Raw genomic sequence first — 19,784 nt, 5'->3', positions numbered from 1 at the left:
AGTACCCAGGAGAGAGGCATGTGTGCATAATTATGGTTCAGATGTCCTTAGGGTCACAACTCAGTAACCTCCGTGTCAGGCACAGCTGAGGTAATATTGAAAGCTTGGCCTGTGTCGTCCTTATTGAGCATGAGGACACATTCCTGTAATTGTGCATGGGGAGGTTAGAACAATAGGATTAGGGTTAGGAGTTAAGGCCCAGATTCTCATCTACATTGCAAATTCAAGACCACCCTAGACTGCCTGAGATCCTGTCCTTTTTGGGGGGAAGGGGTGGGGGAATTCGAGACAGGGTTTCTCTGTATAGCCCTGGCATGGAACTTGCTTTGCAGACCAGGCTGGCCTCGAACTCATTGAGGTCTGCCTGCCTCTGCCTCTGCCTCCCAGCCTCCCAAGTGCTGGGACAAAAGGTGTGCACCACTACACCTAGCAAGACCCTATCTTATAGAAAAGGAAAGAAAAGACAAAAGGTGGTGCTGACACTCAGTTGTATCACTTTTTTCTCAGTCCCCAGCAGGTTAGGAGTTGCCATGTGCCAAACCTGACCTCTGTGCAAGCTAGCAGCAGCGGCAGACAGAAAGACCAGAAAGAAATGACATGTAGCAACAAAGGAGGCAGGAAAACCACAGAAAGGTTCAAGAAGCTAAAGAGCATTGAGCAGAGGGCAGACGCACGTGCTCTGGGATCCCAAGGCCATCCCTGCTACTAGCAGTGTCTCCTGATAAATCACTACTGATTTACCTCTGACCAAGGAAGAATCACCAAGACCCAAAGAAACAAGAGCAAAGGGCCCAGGAATCACAAGGGAGCTACCTCCTTGTTCAGGGCTGAAACACCTTCAAAGTTCATCCCAAAAATGTGCTCCTGTTTCCTTGATGTCTCCTTTCTTTCCATTGACCTTGTTTCAGCTTTTGTGGTTGGCAGAGGATATAGGGACTCTTTTGTTTTTCTATAATGGAAAACCTGTAACCCCAATGCAATTACCAAATAACCTGCCTTCTACCCCTGTCTCCCATCAGCAATGTTCTTTCTTGCTGTAATCGAGGTGGTATGTGCACCTGGGTCCATTTCTGGGCTCTGTTTTTCATTCTTTTGGCCTATTTGTTTGTCCTGTTGTGATGACTGTAGAATTACACTGTGCCTTGATAATGGGAGTGCAGGCTATCCCACTGTATTCCTGTGCAAAAGCAGCTTGTTCTTCTACACAAATATTCCCTCCCTCCCTCCCTCTGCCACCCTTTCCTGTTTTATGTGTGATAAATGTGCATGCCCATTCTCAGAGGCCAGCAAAGGAGGGTGCTGGGTGTTCAGCTATCACCCTCCACCTTTTCCCCTTAGGACAGGGCCTCTCATTGATCTGTAGAACTAAGCTGATGGCCAGAAAGCCCAGTAGTTTGCCTGTCTCCGTGCCGTTCTGGACCAGACTTATGTCAATTACTTATGCACCTGTCTTTTTACATGAACTCAAGTCTTCATGCTTGTAGAGCAAGTGCCCCTACCCACAGAGCCATTTCTCCAGCCATGCTATAAAAATTTTAGAATTAGCCTTCCATTTCCTTGGAGAAAACTCCCAGTTTAGAACTTTATTGAGAGCCAGGGGTGGTGGCACACGCCTTTAAACACAGCACTCTGAGACTGAGGCAGATGGATCTCTTGAATTCCTGGCCAGCCTGGTCTACAGAGTGAATTCCAGGAAAGCTGGGTCTACAGGGAGAAAACCTGTCTTGAAAAACAAAACAACAGCAATAAAACTTTACTGGAGGTCTGGAGAAGTAGCTATGTGGCTAAAAGACATTCTGCTTTCTCAGAGGATCTGAGTTGGGTTCCCAGTACCCACATCTGTTAGCTCGTGGCTACCCAAAATTTCTGCTCCAGGGGAATCCAACATCTTCTCCTGGACTTTTCATAAGCACCTGCACTCACATATATACACAGAGACATACACATAGCCACATAATTAAGTATAAATCTTTTTAAAAAGAAATTTCACAGCAGTCCTTATGAGCTGCCATGAAGTTCTCAGAAAATTGCCACTTTTCCATTTTCTTTCGGAACTGGCAAGAACTTAAGTATGCTTTTTTTTTTTTTTTTTTTTTTTTTTTTTTTTTTTTTTTTTTTGGTTTTTCGAGACAGGGTTTCTCTGTGGCTTTGGAGGCTGTCCTGGAACTAGCTCTTGTAGACCAGGCTGGTCTCGAACTCACAGAGATCCGCCTGCCTCTGCCTCCCGAGTGCTGGGATTAAAGGCGTGCGCCACCAATGCCCTGCTAAGTGTGCCTTTTCTGATACTTTGGACTGCCCTGCCTTGCTGCTGCCTGCTGCCACGTGGGGGGCCTCCATGCTGGTAACTCAGACAGCATGCCCCCCCCTTCATTCTCTTCCTGAAATCTTGCCTGATCTAGGGTAATTCCCTTTTCATCACTAATAAAATTGTCCTCAAGCTCAAAAAACAATTTTACTAGAATTGAACTAAACGTATAGGTCAGGTTAGGGAATAGACATCTAGATGACATGTGTGCAAAGGCCAGTGCGGGATGTCGTCTATCACCCTCCACCTTGCTTTAAAACAGGATTTCAGTGACATGGAGCTCACTGGGCTACAGAGACTGGCTTCTAGACCCAACATTTATATGGGTGCTGAGCATCTAAACTCAGGTGGTCGTGCTTGCATGGAAAGACCTTTACCCACTGAGCCATTCCCCAGCTCCTGGATAATTTCCTTCATGTTTGCCTCCTTCCCATTGTGCCTTTCTACCAGCTCAAACAGCTTGTGGCTGTTTTTTTACCTCTAGAAGTCCTGGATGGCTCTTTTAAATCCTACGAGGTCTTTATATTCCCCTTTCCTTGGCTGTGTTTTAAAGACACTTACTTCTTAATTTTGCTATTTGGTAGCCTGCTGTAAATCCCAGTCTGAAGTACTGGTAAGCCTGATTCTCCCGCTGCCTGCTGCCTGTGACTCATACTGCTGTGTTTATTGCATCTGGTTTTGTTTTTTGTTTTTGTTTTTGTTTTGTTTTTTGTTTTGTGTTTTGTGTTTTGTTTTGATTTGTTGTGTGTTTTGAGAAGAGGTCTCTCCGAGAGCCTAGGTTGACATGAAGCTCACTGTGTAACACTTGCTGACCTCAAACTTGGGATCCTCCTACTTCCGTCTTTTCTGTGGACTGGGCCATGGTAGGCATGGGCCACCACCCTGGCTCTGTTGCCCCACCCCCAGGGACTTCTTGGGTAGCTTCAACTGTCCTGGAACTCTGTAGACCAGACTGGCCTTGAACTCAAAAGATCTGCCAGCCTCTTCCTCCCAAGTGCTGGGTGCCACTACATCGGCCTCTGTTGGGTATATTCAAGGCCTGGTTTGAAGTTGTTTTCTTCCAAAGAGAATTTGTGTTTCCCAGGAACACTTTCTATTGCATGTTGGCCACATTTTTCTGCTCACACACAGGGAACTGTGTGTTTTGGAGTGCAAGCCACAGGATTTAGTAAAACCTCTCACTCTAGCCTCAGGCAGACCATTTAATCCCTCTGCATCTGCCCTGTCACCTGTGAAATCACATCCTGGTACCACCTACTGCCTAAGGCTGCAAGACTGGAATGGGATAGTGCACATAAGTGAGAAGCTTCAGTGGTGGTCAGTGAGTAGCATGCTCTTGCACTGACTAGCCCCTGCCGATGGGAACAAACAGTGCAGCCTTGGCCACAGCTAATAGCGTGACCCTATCGAGAGCACAGCCTTGAACTTGCAATGTAGGTGAGGATGGCCTTTAACATGCTGTGTAGTTAAAGTGAATTTTAGTGCTTCACTTAGCTCCTGTGAGTTCTCAGCTCTCAGCTTTGAGGTATCAGAGCCTCCAGATGCCTTTGAGAGACAGAAGCCTCTGCCGTCAGTCTTGACCATGGTCTGGAGTTGTCTTAGAAATCATTTGGAACCAGGTAACAAGAAAAATGACGCTTAACAGAAATAACTTTCTTCAGATGCTGTAGGAACTGGTTGGCTATTAGTTAATCATGCACCTCAAAAATAGATGAATTATGTATATGTACAAGAGCCTGGGCTCAATTCTAGCACTACAAAAAGAAAAGAAAATGACCATTATAACTATGAGGTAGAGTAATAAGTTGTTAGTAATTTCATGTGTTTGAGTGTTTGCCTACATGTAAGTCTGTGCACGAATGTATGCCTGGTACCTGTGGAGAACAGAAGAGGACATTAGGTTTCCTGGATCTCGAGTTATAGACAGTAGTGTGTTGACATGTGGGATCCGGGACGCAAACAGGGTCCTCTGGAAGTGCAGCTAGTGCTCTTTGTTACACCTTGTCGGTTGTGAGACGACACTTATGGGTCTTTAATAAATCACCACATAAGGGGGTCACTGATGGATCAGGGCTGCAGGACAAGGACTCAGGAGCCTTGTTGCTCCTGGCAGCCCTGAGCAGGAGCAGAAATGAGTTTATAAGCACAAAAACCACAAATACCTGTCACAGTTACAATTTTCCACCAATCAGGATTCAGACAGTAGGGACTTTCCTTGTGTGTTCATCATTGTCAACAGATACAGAATATAAGCTTTTCAGTCCAGCCAATCAGATTCATTTGTTCTTTCTGTTGTTACGAACAGCCATAATGTTTTAGAGGACCAAGGAGCATAACAGACTATTTCTGTTGTCTAAGGAGGAGGTTGGTCAGCCATCGGAAGGTTCCCAGCTCTTCTGAGGCTTGGGAACCTGAACTTTGTTTCTCTCTAGAGGTAAAATGGAGTCTGAAGTCAAAATGGCAGTACTTAGGACAAGGTGCTCCCTTCCCTCTTAACTGCTGAGCCAGCTCTCCAGCCTCAAATTGTTCATCATTTTTAGGCATGTGGAAAGTTGACAGCAATATAAAAGGGAGTAAAAGGAAAGTTGAAACTGTATATTGGCATGAAAATATCATAACTCCTTTCTGGGAGAAAGGAGTTTAAAGAAGTATATTTAATGGCATGACCCTAGTGCAGAGTACTCAGGAGAAACAAGTAAGTGAACAGACTATTTGTTTGTTTGTTTTTGAGGCAAAAATAAACAAAAACTCAATCTGACCTTGAACTTGCTATGTAGGCAAAGATGACCATGAGCCCTGGGTGAGCATAGCCCTGCCTGGCTTGGTAACAGTCATTCCTTTTTTGTTTTGCTTTAGAGAGAGAGAGAGAGAGAGAGAGAGAGAGAGAGAGAGAGAGAGAGAGAGAGAGAGAGAGAGAGAGAGAGAGAGAGAGAATAGGGTTTTCCCATGTAGCCCAGGCTGGCTTTGACTCAGCTCTGTTTGTCTCTGCCTCCCTAGTGCTGGGATTAAAGTCATGTACCACCACTGCCCAGACATCCGTTCCTTTTGAATGATGGGGTTCTCTATAATTTCCTCCCAATGACAGTATAGTACAGTGGTTGGAGTCAAAGTCATGCATTTAGTATCTCTTTGGCTTTTGACAAATGACAGACTTTTGTTTTTCCCATCTGTTGGGTTGTTTTGAGCTGTAGCTCTGTGGCAGAATGCTTGCCTAGCATGCAGAAAGCTAGTTTTTAAGGAGGGAGGGAGGGAGGAAGGAAGGAAGGGAGAAAGGGAGGGAGGGAGCATGGATGGATCGATGGATCGATGGATAGATGGATGGATGGATGGATGGATGGATGGATGGATGGATCCATCCGAGTCCCAAGAGCTTACCTGTGTTCTGGCATACTTGGCTGTAAATGTTTGGTGTTGCTGGGTTTCTCCTTGGTTTAAAGTTTATTTATAGCAAAAAGGTAAAGGGGACCAATGACAGCCTATTGGGTTCTGCTTTGTGGACTTTTAAGGTATTGTTTTAGCTATTTATAAGGTTGGTATCATATTCATGGGCATACAGTGACCTTTTTTCCCTACAAATCCCGAGGGCTGGATCTTGTAGAAAGGTAATTCTTCCCACGATCCTCTTTAAAAGCTTAAAGGGGGGCCATAATCACAATTCAGTGTTTTATAAAGCAGCTGGGCTGCTTTGATGGTGCAGACCTGTCATTAGTGCCCAAGTGTGTCACCTGGGAACACCATAGTTTCTGATGTTCAGCTTCAGAGGTGTTCAGCCACAAAGGGCACCCTGGCCATCAGGGGACACAGCTAGAGGAATACAGTTGTGCTTCCCTTGTTAACCCACCCGTCTTGCTGTCTTATTTTGTTATTTTTACGTATATGTATTGTTTCTGGATTTCTTTCATGTATGATAAATATATACTTTTTTTATTTTATGAGCATTGATTTTTTTTTTTTTTACCATGGGTGTTGGGTCCCTTGAAACTGGAATTACAGACAGTAGTGAGCTGCCATGTAGGTGCTGGGAATTGAACCCAAGTCCTCCAGAAGAGTAGTCCATGCTCTTTAACACTGAGCCATCTCTCCAGCCCCCATATACTTCTTTATAATCAAAGAGCAAGATAAAAATGTACAATAACAGCCCATTCTCTTTGGAGGGATACCATGCTTAGCCTATATATAGCGGGGAGGCCTTGGTCCTGCCTCAAAGTATTATACCAAGCTTCATTGATTCCCCATGGGACGCTTTACCCTCTCTGAGGAGTGGCTGGGGGATGGAGTGGGTGAAGATGGGAGCAGGACTGAGATTGATAATGTAAAATGAGAAAAGATTGTTTTAAAATAAATAATTTAAAAATGTCCACTAACGCCAGGCGTTGGGGGGGGCACCTTTAATCCCAGCACTTGGGAGGCAGAGGCAGGCCTTTACTCACATAGCCCTCATTAGCCCAAGATCGTTTGATTTTAGAAGATGTAGAAGTGACCAACACTCAGTAGAAAGCACACCTCAGCTTTTAGTTTTAATCTTTTCCGGTGCTAGCAGTGTCCAATCTACACCTCCCCATACTGGGTGGCACTGTTCCCACCACTGTGGTAGCAGCTGACACTCAGACTGAACTGTGTCTGTAATAGTCTGTAGATTATAGTCTGTGTGTGTCTTTCTGTCAGAATATTTTCAATTTACAATGGATTTAGAGGTACATTGTAAGATGAGGTACCGTACATCCATAGAACATGCTTTGCTCAAGCAGTAGAGAGATGGCTCAGTGGTTAAGAGTACTTGCTGCTCTAACAGAGGACCCAGAATCAGTTCCAGCTCCCACGTGGCAGCTCATAGCCATCCATAACTCCAGTTCCAGGAGATTCAACAGTCTCTACTGGTTTCCTTGGGCATCAGGCATGCACATGGTATGCACATATAAAAATAATAAATAAGAGACAAGAACATAATTGGCTGAAAAATTTATTTCATATCCCTAACTTGGGTTTCCAGACTTGTCCTTGCTATTAGGAGAGTGTCCCAGTGCCCTAAATATGTAGGAAGCAGTGCAGTAAAGTGCCTGATAGGCCTGGTCAGAGAGAGGGCAAATTACAGCTTAAGTGGCTTCAGAGATGCTCAGCCTCTGCATCTTCTTGCCCAGGACGAAATGAGCCCTTGAAGAAGGAGCGGCTCAAGTGGAAAAGTGACTACCCCATGACTGACGGGCAGTTGCGGAGCAAGCGAGATGAGTTCTGGGACACAGCGCCTGCCTTTGAGGGCCGCAAGGAGATCTGGGATGCCCTCAAGGCTGCTGCCTATGCGGCTGAAGCTAACGACCATGAGCTGGCTCAGGCCATCCTGGATGGAGCCAGCATCACCTTGCCTCATGGTAAGCAGGCAGGGCCCATACTCTATCCTTGCAGGGACTGGGGGTGTCGGGGTTCATTAGCACAGAGGTGGAGGAAAGATACCACGTGTCAGTAGTTTAGCTGGTTGTCATGGAGAATATGCATATATATATGTGGCTGTCTTATTCATTTAAACAACTCTTTCTGGCATGAACAAAGAAACAAGACACGAAACCAGGCATGGTAGCACATCCCAGAACATAGGAGGTAGACATAGGGCGATCTGAGGTTCAAGTTCAAGGCCAGTCTGAGACTGTGGGGGGGGGAGGGAGGGAGAGAAGGATGAACAGGACCCTCTGCCTAATGAGAAGACAGAAAGTCATCAATAAAACCTACAGGCTACAGGAGGTTCTTAGGGTCTCAGAGCATTTGAGGTACTGATCTGGAGCCTTCTGCTGCACTGTCTCATTTCAATTCCCAGCACTTTCATTAGGCTGTAAAAGGAAAGCAATAGTAGAACTCCAGTCACGGACCTAGGTCTTGACTGTTCCTTTTCCAGCTTGTAACCTTTCCTAGCTGTGTGGCCCTGAGCAGGGCATGTCTCACATTCAAGCCTGAGTCTGGGATGTACATAATATTACCTAGTCCAGTACCAGCACATAAGGGGTGTTCAAGACTCTGTAAATGCATTCCTACTTGCATTGCATTATACCAGTAAGGAAATTGGGGCTCAGTCCAGCACCTAGCCGAAATGTTGAGTAAACAAATAGAAAGTAGCATGCCATGGCTGATTGAGCCAACCCCGTGTTCAAGATATCCCAGAGAGTCCAGTCAGTCTATGGGGTAAGACTGGGGACTGTGAGCTAGCTTAGTGAGTGAGTTAATCTGCTTAGACTGCTGTAACAAAGTACCACAGATAGGTTCCTTAAACTAAAAATCTTTCTCACAATTCTAGAAGCTGGAAAGTCCAAGGACAAAGTGTCAGCTGTTTAGTTCTGGTGAGGGTTCTCACCTCTTTGCTGTTTTGTCATGGCAGGCAGGCAGGGAGTGGGGTGGGGGAGGATGGGGAGAGTTCTATGGAGCCTTTCCTTGTAAGAAAACTGATCCCATCCGATTATCCCAACATTATCATTTACTCATATAACCTTACTACTTCCAAATATGCTTCAGCCTAAGAATTTGGGGGACCTGGTATTCAGTGCATGGTAGCAGGTCCCCGAACCACACTGATTGCTCTGCCTTTCCCACAGGAACCCTCTGTGAATGCTATGATGAGCTGGGCAATCGCTACCAACTGCCCATCTATTGCCTGTCACCACCTGTGAACCTGCTGCTGGAGCACACAGAGGAGGAGAGCCTGGAGCCCCCTGAGCCCACCCCTAGTGTGCGCCGAGAATTCCCACTGAAAGTGCGCCTCTCCACAGGCAAGGACGTGAGGCTCAGTGCCAGCCTGCCCGACACAGTGGGGCAGCTCAAGAGGCAGCTGCACAGCCAGGAGGGCATCGAGCCATCCTGGCAGAGATGGTTCTTCTCTGGGAAGCTGCTTACAGACCGCACACGGCTCCAGGAAACCAAGATTCAAAAAGACTTTGTCATCCAGGTCATCATCAACCAGCCCCCACCACCCCAGGACTGACAGGCAGCTGACTCCTGGGAAGAGAGGCCATGGAGGCCTCCTGCAGGCTGTGGGGCCTAGGCCTGGAGCAGAAGGCCCCCTGCCTGTCGCTGCCTTCCAGTGCTGTTGTATTCTTCAGGGGTGCGTCCTGCCACCCTGCTGTATGGCTCTCAGTGAACTATGAAGGGACTTGCCTTCCAGGGCACTGGATCCACCAGTGCCTGGCACCCAGGGGGCAGTGCTGCTTGCCAGTCACACACGGGCCTTGCCAGCCTTGTTGGAGAAAAGGCACCTAGCACTCTCCACCACAGGTTGGAGCCACGGGGGCAGGCCTGCAGACCCTGGAACCCAGATCTGTCATCTGGCGCCACCACCACTGTGCTCACTCCAGTTTTCTGCTCAGGGTTGGAAGCAATTGCTGTCCCCCCCCCACCACCATCCCTCACCATGACTCTGCCCTGGGCAAAGTGCCAGTCCCCTGGAGGGGAGGGAATCACCAGTGAGCCCCAGGGCTTGGAGAGCTTGAGGTGAGCCTCCCTGCCTCTCCCTGCACCCAGCACAATCAGCAGAGATGAGGCAGGGGGCCAGATAGCCAGGCTTTATGGCAGGGGTCTGCACAGGGCCATCCCCAACTGTAACCCAGGCAGGGTGGGTTCTGTAGCCTGGTCATGGCCCCAGTAGGGCCCTGTGTACAGACACATCTGTATTTTATCAATAAAGCCTTTTGCTCCTCTCTTGCCTAGCCCTTAACTTGTGGTCCACAGCATGGTGGAGCCCAGAGCTCCTGCTGGCTCAGGAACAGATGGGCACAGTAGAGCATCCAACATGAGCTACTCCTCTACTGGGCCCTAATCTCTTCCAACCCCTCTGTGTTCCCAAGGGACTTTTGCTTTTCTTTAAAGTGGAGACGGTCCCCTCTGCCCTGCGTCCTGCAGCAGTGCTGGGCCGGCTAAGAGGGAGGTGCACGTGTAGAGTGAAGGACCGCCCACAGAAAGCAAGCATCAGGGCCTCGTGCCTGCTGCCCTACAGGGCCAGCTCGGAGATGGTGGGGATGCAGCACCCATGTAGTGTCAGAGCAAAACTTTCAGAAATGTGTGAGCCAGAAACCAAAGGGAGGGGTCAGTTCCTTGTGTTTCTTCTGGGGAACTGTGCCCATCACCAGAAGGGGATCTCAGATAAGGTGTCACCAGGGGTATCACTTGAAGTTATGGAAGTGTAGAGCTGGGCCACCTGCAGTCTCCTGGCAGGTTAAACCTGGGTCACAGTGACCCAGGGCTCCAGCCTGGGAGTCCCAGATGTGGAGCTCAGTGAGTGCAGGTCTGCCTTCCCTCCAAGTACACCTTTGATCTCCCAGAGTGTGGCCAGCTTGGCATTGCCTAGTACTCCTTGTCAGCTGGCCTTGGATCTGCACTCTGGCTTCCCGAGACTCATAAAGCAACACTGTTAAGTTGTGCTGAGGGTCCTGGGAAGAGGAGGCAAACAGATGGACAGGGTCTGGTTATGGCTAATGGACATGCCATTCAGTGTAGCCACGCTTCACTAGGGTGTGCTGCCACCAGAGGGCAGCAGCTGCTCCAGCTCCTGCCTGGAGAAGATCCCCAAAGCCCCTAGAAACACATAGGGCCTATATTTAGTTTTTCAGACCCCATGTCTGGCACTAGCTGGACCGATTTCTTGGTTTCCAGCAGGTGGCACTGCCATCCAGGCCAGTGGCAGCATGTCAGTCCTTTATTATTCACCCTAGTTAAGTAGCCGGTTTCCAGTACCGAGGATACACTGGACCCCTTCCTGCAACTGTCCTCTTGGGGCGCTGTGCCTTCTGGCTCTGGTAAGCCAGAGGTTAGGGGAGGGGCAACTTCCCTGGCCTGGACAGTGGTTTCCCATGCTCCCTGAGGCTGTCCGAGGTGAAGGTGACAGGTGGGGGAGGCAGGTGGAGAATTGAGCCAGTGAGCTCATGACAAAGGCACCCAGTGGGCGGGGTGGGTACTCTGGCCTATAAAGACCCTATACCCTGCGGCTTGCTGAGGCAGTCATGGAGGGCACCATGGAGGGTCCTGAGGCAGTGCAGAGAGCCACAGAGCTCATCGAGCAGCGGCTTGCCCAGGAGGAAGAAACTGAGGTAGGAGCCAGGGTGAAGGGTGTTGGGGACGGAGGAGTCCAGGCTAAGGAGTCCATCTGTGCTGTCATGGGAAGGGAAAGACTGGCTGCTATGTGGGTGCAGGCAACATGCTAGACAGGTATTTCCTGGGGCTCAGCCAGGCCCATGTCCATACCAGGATGCTCCTGATGGGGTTGTGGGTAGTGAGAGATGGAGCTTCAGCCCCTCAAATAGGCATCTGGAGTGGGCAGTCCTTCCCAAGACCCTGCCCACTCACTTGGGATAGACTGGACTGTACAGGGAAAGCCAGGAAGGTCCTGAGACACACACACACCCATACTGTCCCCTGGATGCCAGGGCAGGAACATCTCCATGGTTTAGTTGCTACAGGAGAAGAAACTGGTAAGAGTAGGGAAGGGACATGGGGAAGGCCCTCTGGGACTCACCCAGGACTGTGGGCAGTGCTTACAGAAGCAGGTGCATTTTCTCTTGGATAGGTAAGTGGGGCCATAGTACTGACTTGTCCTGCTCTAAATTCTATTTAAAACAGTTGAACCAGGTGTGGTGGTACACACCCATAATTTAGAGGTGGACTCCATGGTGAGATTGTCCCACCTCTCCCCCCAAAAGAGCCCAGAGTCCAATGCATAGGGGGAAGGTGGGCATTAATTTTAACCAACACTTCTTATTTGCATCATAACTAAGAAGATAGCAGAGGGCAGAAATGGTTAAATAGAAAATGGATGGTTGTGAGGAGCACAGTGGCTGCCATTCCAGCCCTCTGGGACTGTTCTGAGCAGGATGGTATGTGAGCTGGACCTTTAGGAGTGCTAAATGCAGTCAGAATATGGTGAGAGTATCTCAGGCTAAAAAACAGGAGCCAGTCTCCATGTGAATGTATGGCGGTGATGAATGTGTGGTCGTAAGTGCGAAGGTTGGAAAGGAGGCAAAGGACAAACTAGAGAAGTCCAGGTTCTGTGGGCAATAGGGAGCCACTAAATGTTACAGAGTGGGGGAGAGTTGTGCCATCTGACCTGTATTAGAGACAGTTCTGATGTCACTAAAAATGTTTTGCAGTGGGTGGATGGGGGGCAGCTACAGGAACTCGGCTTAGAGGCAGCGGTCATTTAAGAGAAGAGATGACTCAGATGTATCAAAGAGGAGTATGGACAGCACCTGGGCATCCCTGGATCTCCAAGAATCTCTACCAGCCCCACCCCCACCGCCCCAGCGTGTGAGCATGGCTGTTGCTGCTGGGCAGGAGAGTCATGCTGCTGTGTCATTTCTGGAGTGCCGCCACAATACACTGGAACCTTCTACAAGGGGACACAGAATGGTCCTCTTCCAATTCATTCACCCAACAAATATAGCCACAGAGCCAGCCTTCTCACTCAGCTCCTCTGCATGACAGCCTCTGGCTGAGCTCTTCACAGCCAGTCTCTCTAAATCTGAAGGAAGTGTGGTCTGTAGAATCAGGTGGGAATTTCGTTTTGATTCACAAACCTGGATCCAATTTCACGAACGTTCATTGAGTGCAGACTCTGCCAGCCCACAAACACAAATCCAAAGGGGAGTCTGAACAAGAAATGGGTGGCTCTAGAATCCATAAATAATCCCTCCTGCCTCACAGGGGGCCTCCAGCAGCCTGTGGCTCCTCCTCACGTTGGTAGAAACAGGAGGCACAGAGGCCGCCTCAGGTCTCAGCTTACCAGGTAAGGCCATCCTTACCCAGAGCTACAGGATGTCAGAGATGCTGAGTCTGTATGCCATCACTCATTCACTCATCCATAGTCCGTTCATTTAACAAGCACTAGGAGAGCAACCACTCCATGCCAGGCCCTGTCACAGTGGATGCTGGAGATGGCAGGTGATTAAGCCAAAAGTCCTCCCTCTGGATGCTTCCTCAGGCAGCAAGCCAGGGTCCCACAAGCAGCAGCAGTTTTAGCCCGAGGTCATGTCTCTTTTCCCAGAAGAAGATGCATTGTTTCAGGTGGGACCAGCACAGAGAGACCCCAAATCATAGAATCATATAAACCTGGCAAGAAAGGCAGTCAAGGAGACCTTCAAAACGAACACTGGGGAGGGATGTGGCTCAGTTGGTAGAGCACTGGACTGATGAGTGAAGCCCTAGTTTCATTCTCAGTACTACAAAAAATACATAAAGTAATGGGAGGCATCAGAAATAAAACCTAATGCCAGGCAGTGGTCTACAGAATGAGTTCCTGGACAATCAGGGCTACCTACACAGAGAAACCATGTCTCAAAAAGAAAAAGAAAATGTGTACAAGACTATGTGAAGGTTATAAAGAAATATGACATCTTTTTTTTTTTTTTTTTTTTTTTTCGAGACAGGGTTTCTCTGTGTAGCTTTGGAGCCTATCCTGGCACTTGCTCTGGAGACCAGGCTGGTCTTGAACTCACAGATATCAGCCTGCCTCTGCCTCCCGAGTGCTGGGATTAAAGGCATGACATCATTTTATACAAAAGACTTACATACACTAGAATTTGTTGTGGTGATTTTTGTTGTTTTGGGTTTCTGACAGGGTCTCATTATGTAGCCCCAGGTGGCCTGAGCTCACTTTGTAGACCAGATTGGTCCTCCAGTGCAGTATTCTCCTGTCCTGAGTGCTGTAATTGTAGGTGTGAACTACAACACCCTGAAAAAATTCTCATAACCTTCCACTTGGCTGAGAACCACACCAATAGCTGTCACCAAATAATCTTAAGCTTCCAACGACTTCCCAGAAACTTAAAAAAGCCGCTCCTGGGAAGCTGTCCATGGACACGCTGGTACTAGAAGAAGAGAAGCGCCTGGGAATGCAGAGTCCTGCTTTACAAAAGGTTAAGGTAAGTGGGGCAACCGGTGACGGGGCAGAGTGACAGGGCAGCTAGACTCCCGACCCACCTCATCCGGCTGCCAGCTCAGCTCGTATATTATCCCAGTTCCTCACACCCTTTGCCTCAGTGTGGAGGTGATGAGCCATCTCCATGCAGGGCCAAGAGCGCGTGCGCAAGACATCCCTGGACCTGCGGCGCGAGATCATTGATGTGGGTGGGATCCAGAACCTCATAGAACTGAGGAAAAAACGCAAGCAGAAGAAGCGAGATGCACTGGCTGCGGCCCAGGAGCCACCTCCAGAGCCGGAGGAAATCGTAAGGGTCCTGGGAAGGATAAATGTGGGCAGGGGGAGCCTGGGAAGCCCCGAAGCTCCCTACTATTCTCTCCGAGTGGATGCTCTTGCTGCAGACCGGCCCTGTGGACGAGGAGACATTCCTGAAAGCCGCAGTGGAGGGAAAAATGAAAGTCATTGACAAGTATCTAGCAGACGGAGGTTCAGCGGACACCTGTGATGAGGTGACAGCCCCCTCCCGTGAACCTGCCTCCCCTTTAGGTCCACCACCCTAACCGGGTCAGGTCCTGGGTCGACTCCCTTTCAGGGCTTCTTTGAGAACACTCACGGATGTTCTTAGGGTGGATGCTTCCTTCCTCACTCCACAACTTCGCAAAATCCTTTTCAGATTTTTCCCCAGCTGAGACCACATCCATAACAAATGTCACACGTGTTTCTGTATGGGAGATGAAGGAATAGGATCCAATTAAGAGCCTCTGGCTCAGCCGGGGCGTTGGTGGCGCACACCTTTAATCCCAGGGCTCAGGAGGCAGAGGCAGGTGGATCTCTGTGAGTTCGAGGCCAGTCTGGTCTACAGAGTTCCAGGACAGCCTCCAATACAGAGAAACCCTTGTCTCGGGGGGAAAAAAAAAAAAAGAAGAAGATGATGATGACAGAGTTCAGGCTCAGGATTTGAGCCAAAATCCTGTCTTCACTCCCTAGTTGTGGAACCTGTGACTGGGCTGTTCCCTCTCCAAGACTCAGACTCTGCTACAGTGACCATAACCTACTGCCTTCCCATTGTGTATGATCAAATGGACCAAAATGCATTGAGTGGGAGAAAAGATTATAAAGCGTGTGCTGAGATAGGGTTCTTTCTTTCTTTCTCATTCGTCTTTTTACAATTATATTTATTTATCTTGACACAAGGTCTCACTGTGGAGCTCTGGCTCTCCTGGAACTCACCATGTAGACCAGGCTGTCCTTGAACTCACAGAGATATGCCTGCCTCTCTGCCTCTGTGTTCTGGGATTAAAGCCATGTACCATTATTTATTAATATCGTTAATGTTATTTGCAGTGCCAGGGCATTGTGTATGCTAGGCAAGTGCTCTACCACTGAGTCTCATCTGAGCCCCTATTTTTATATAAGATGAAATATGTCATGCTGATTCAGAGTGGCACTAATAATACCACAGTGTTGTGCGACTATGACCACCATCTGTTTTTTAAATTTTCCTGTCACCTGTGGTACTTTTTCCTCTGAAATTGCCTCTTGGCAATTTAAGATGTTCCTTGCTCTCACCTCTCACATGGGACCAAGCCTGCCAATGGCCACCCACTCTTGGGCCTGCTCTGCGTTATACTAGATTACAACTTTTCAATTCTTTTGCCTCCAGGGTCTTAATTTTTTTTCTCCCATTTCCTGTAAACTAAGAGTACAAAACAAGGAAAAACGAGAGGAAGGCTATGAAAGACTGCCCATAACCAGATTATTAGCTTGTAGAAAGACTTGCATAGGGGCTGGAGAGATGGCTCAGAGGTTAAGAGCATTGGCTATTCTTCCAGAGGTCCTGTGTTCAAGTCCCAGTACCCACATGGTGGCTCACAACCATCTATAATGAGATCTGATGTCTTCTGGTGTTCAGGCAGAAATAATGTATACATAACAAATAAATAAAATTAAAAAAAGAAAGACTTGCATAATGGCACCACGGTTCCCTGAATCCAAAGCAGAAAGTGGCCTTGAGAGAGGAAAGTTTGTTCCTTCCTTGAAATCAGGTGTGACCTGCACATCTGGGCCCTGCCTAGCACTAGGGGAAATAGAGTTCAGCCCGTCAATGCTCCCTTTTACTCAGGAATCACCTGGGTGCAGCTTGGCATAGAGGTCTCAATGAAATCATGGCACATGAGCTGTAAATCATCACCAAGCATCACAGCATGTGAGGGCAGAAAAGCTATGCCCAGCAGAGGAGCCAGCTGTATGAAGGCATGGCTGGCTGCCTGAGGAAGAGTGAAGAGGCTGGAGCACTGGGGCAGGGCTCCAAGGCCAATCTGAGTAAAATCTGGCTGAACACAGAGCACATGGGCACCAAATTTTGGCAAGGCCAAGATCTCAGTTTGATGGGATAAAGGCTCAGGCCTGGCACTCAGGCCTAACAGTCTCTCTGGGGGCAGTTCCGTCGGACAGCACTGCATCGAGCCTCCCTGGAGGGTCACATGGAGATATTGCAGAAACTTCTGGAGAATGGGGCCACCGTGGACTTCCAGGATCGGGTGAGAGGGCAGGTACCGGGTGGGAGGTAAGAAGTGGATCTAGTATCAATAGAATTCTACTTCTGTCAAATCTGTGCCAGTAGGCTGCCAGTAGGGGCAGGCCCTACCTCTGTGTGTTCTGTGACACTGGGTAAGCCCGATCTCCCCCCTGAGTTGCCACTGTGGCTCTCACTTGGACTAGTTGGGCCTGGGTTGTCTGTCCTACTCCCGGTTGCTTGCTTCCGTCCTTCCTTCCTTTCTTTGTTTCTTCCTTTGTTTCTTTCTTTCTTTGTCCTTCACCTTCTTGGCTTCAATCCTTTCCCCAGAGAACTTTCTTCCCTACAGTTCTGCCATTAAGTGCCATCCATCCCTTCTAGCTGGACTGCACAGCCATGCACTGGGCCTGCCGCGGAGGACACCTGGAGGTGGTGAAACTCCTGCAAAGCCAAGGAGCCAATACCAATGTGAGAGACAAGGTGAAGCTGTGGTGCTTGGTGCAGTGCACGTTCGGGTGCTGCAGGGAGGGAAAGGCACAGCAGTGGGCAAGTAAGCTCAAGTGGTAGGTAAGTAGTGGGCTGGCCTGCTTTCGAGAGTGGCTGTGGAGCAGTGCTGAGAGGAGGGAAGGACAACAGACCTACTCGCGTGGAGGTGTGGTCCACTGGGAAGTTGTAGGATTTGTATGTCCATGCCATTCTTCATCATCTACCTGCCCACCCGTCAATTTATTCATTTACTTATTAATCTATCATCCTTCTATCCATCTGTTTCTTTACATGCAACCTTGACCTCTGAGACACTGTTCTTCCGCTATAAAACTTGTGGGTTCTTAGATAGATTAGGAGGGGAATGTTTGTAAATGAATTACTTTTTAACATATGAGGCTTTTTCAATATCTATCACAGCCATCTCTCAATTACTGGCATCTGATATGATTATTAAAAAGAAGTTGGGCATGGTAGTGCACTCTTTTAATTCCAGTACTCAGGAAGCAGAGACAGCAGGATTTCTAAGTTCAAGGCCAGCCTGGTCTACACAGTGAGATTTTTGTCTCATTAAAGAAATTATTTTAGCTGGGCATTGGTGTTGCACGCCTTTAATCCCAGCACTCGAGAGGCAGAGGCAGGCGGATCTCTGTGAGTTCGAGCCAGCCTGGTCTCCAGAGCGAGTGCCAGGATAGGCTCCAAAACTACACAGAGAAACCCTGTCTCCAGAAAAGAAAAAAAAAGAAAGAAAAGAAAAAAATTATTTTTAAAAACTGGGCTGGGAGGGTGACTCAGTAGTAGCATCCTTGCTTAGCATGTGCTCAATCTTCAGCATCCCAATTAATTAAAAAAGAACCTAGGCATAGCAGTGCCCTCTGTAATCTCACCTCTTGGGAGACAGAGGCAGGAGAATTGAGAGTTTGTAGCTACCTGAGCTACACAGTGAGGCCCTATCTTTTTAAAAAGCGTAGAGGGGTGGACAGTAGTAGCTCACTGCTAGGCCAGAGGGGAACTACAACAGGGTAGCCAGAGGAGGCAACACTTAGAGCTGTATAATTAGACCGCTAGGAAGGATAGCAGCATGCTGACCATTGTCTCCTGTCCAAGGCTCTGGCCTTGGCGCTTAGACTTGGAAGTAGGAATATGCTAGAGATAAGATAGCTCCCCCACCCCAGAACACATATTCCAGGCCCCATGTGCCAACTGTCTGGCTTCCTCCCCACCTAGCTCCTGAGCACTCCCCTGCATGTAGCTGTTCGTACCGGACACGTGGAGATTGTGGAACACTTTCTTTCCCTGGGCTTGGATATCAATGCCAAAGACAGGGTGAGTGTTTACTTCTTCCCCTCCTCAGCACATGGGTGTAAGGGCAGATCCCAGGCTGCCATGGGTGAGTAGTCCTTCCCAACAAGACCCTAGGGCTGCAGCTTCTGAGCAATGCCCATCTCTTATAACCCTACTCACCCACTGACCCTACTGGTCATGCTGTGTGCTACCCCAACTCTAGGAAGGGGACAGTGCCCTACATGACGCTGTGAGACTCAACCGCTACAAAATCATCAAACTGCTGCTCTTACATGGGGCTGATATGATGGCTAAGAACCTGGTGAGTTCATTTCTCCGGCTTGCTTGGTGGGAGGATGAGCACGTAAAGCAGTGGCTATATAGTGGACGGTCTGTAGAGGCAATGGGGCAGCCCCAGCTGAGGTACACATGTCATTGGCTCTTGGCCATGCCACCCTAATCGCCCACCTTCCCAGATCTCTCTGTCAAGGTCCAGACCACAAGTTCAGAGAAACAGTAGGAGAGGTAGTGACAGGACTTTGCCAAGGCCCCCACATATGGCAAAGGGGATCCCAGTGTTCAGGCCCAATCCTGAAGGTCCAGATGGAAGAGAATCCAAGTCCTTGGCTGGTGTGACTGTTGTAGCGCATCACGCAGCGGGCCTCAGGCTTTCCGAAAATCCAAGCCTATCTTTTAGGCCACAGAACAATCACAAGAGGGGCATGGAAAGGTTCTTCTGGCACAAGAAGGGCTAAGAGACACTGGGGAGAGCAAGGAGCTGCGGAGAGGCTGTAGATGGTCAAAGCCTCAGCACTGCAGGCATTGGTGCCATGCAATTCACAATGGAGGGACTTTCCTGTGCATTGTAGGAGGGTTATGCAGCATCCCAGGCCTCTGCCCACTAGATACCAGTAGCACCCACAACCTCTGGTTGTGAAATGCAGGATGTCTTTGCCCCTGTGCATTTGCCTCCAGTTGAGAACCACCAATGTAGTCAAGAGCAGTTTCTGGTGAGCTGTTGAAGCCTGAATAGTCTTCTTCATTTTTTTTTTCCAGGCAGGAAAGACCCCCACAGATCTGGTCCAACTATGGCAAGCAGACACCCGGCATGCCCTGGAGCATCCTGAAACAGAATCTGAACAGAACGGACTGGAGAGGCCTGGGAGTGGGCGTGAGACCCCCCAGCCTGTACCAGCCCAGGAAATAGCTACCCCAACTGGGCAGTAGTCCTCTGCTATGAGATGAGCTGCCTGCAGCCAGTCTGGCAGGAACACCCACAGACTCAACACAATAAAGTGCCGTCTTTGCTA

General features: G+C 48.8%; 2 protein-coding genes across 4 annotated transcripts in view; both read left to right on the top strand.

Moving 5' to 3' along the window:
- Positions 1–9,982, top strand: part of Ubtd1 (ubiquitin domain containing 1) — a 55,344-nt gene extending 45,362 nt beyond the window's left edge. For 2 of the 3 annotated variants that reach the window (XM_027407314.2, XM_027407315.2), the window contains exons 2-3: positions 7,444–7,671; positions 8,881–9,982. In XM_027407314.2, the coding sequence (XP_027263115.1) occupies positions 7,444–7,671; positions 8,881–9,266 (614 nt within the window). In that variant the 3' untranslated portion in view covers positions 9,267–9,982. Of the gene's footprint in view, positions 1–3,872; positions 3,925–7,443; positions 7,672–8,880 lie in introns of those variants that run through there. The other variant, XM_027407316.1, reaches the window with a different exon arrangement.
- Positions 9,983–11,262: 1,280 nt separating this feature from the next.
- Positions 11,263–19,769, top strand: Ankrd2 (ankyrin repeat domain 2). Its single transcript, XM_027407313.2, has 9 exons — positions 11,263–11,364; positions 14,089–14,190; positions 14,338–14,496; positions 14,591–14,698; positions 16,631–16,729; positions 17,086–17,184; positions 18,418–18,516; positions 18,698–18,796; positions 19,531–19,769. Exons 1-9 carry the CDS (start codon positions 11,278–11,280, stop codon positions 19,699–19,701), a joined length of 1,023 nt encoding a protein of 340 aa, XP_027263114.1. The 5' UTR covers positions 11,263–11,277; the 3' UTR covers positions 19,702–19,769.
- Positions 19,770–19,784: the final 15 nt, after the last annotated feature.

The sequence above is a fragment of the Cricetulus griseus genome, chromosome 3 (assembly GCF_003668045.3).
Source record: "Cricetulus griseus strain 17A/GY chromosome 3, alternate assembly CriGri-PICRH-1.0, whole genome shotgun sequence".
In the NCBI taxonomy this organism is placed as follows: Eukaryota; Metazoa; Chordata; class Mammalia; order Rodentia; family Cricetidae; genus Cricetulus; species Cricetulus griseus.
This window is presented reverse-complemented; position numbering and strand designations above follow the sequence as displayed.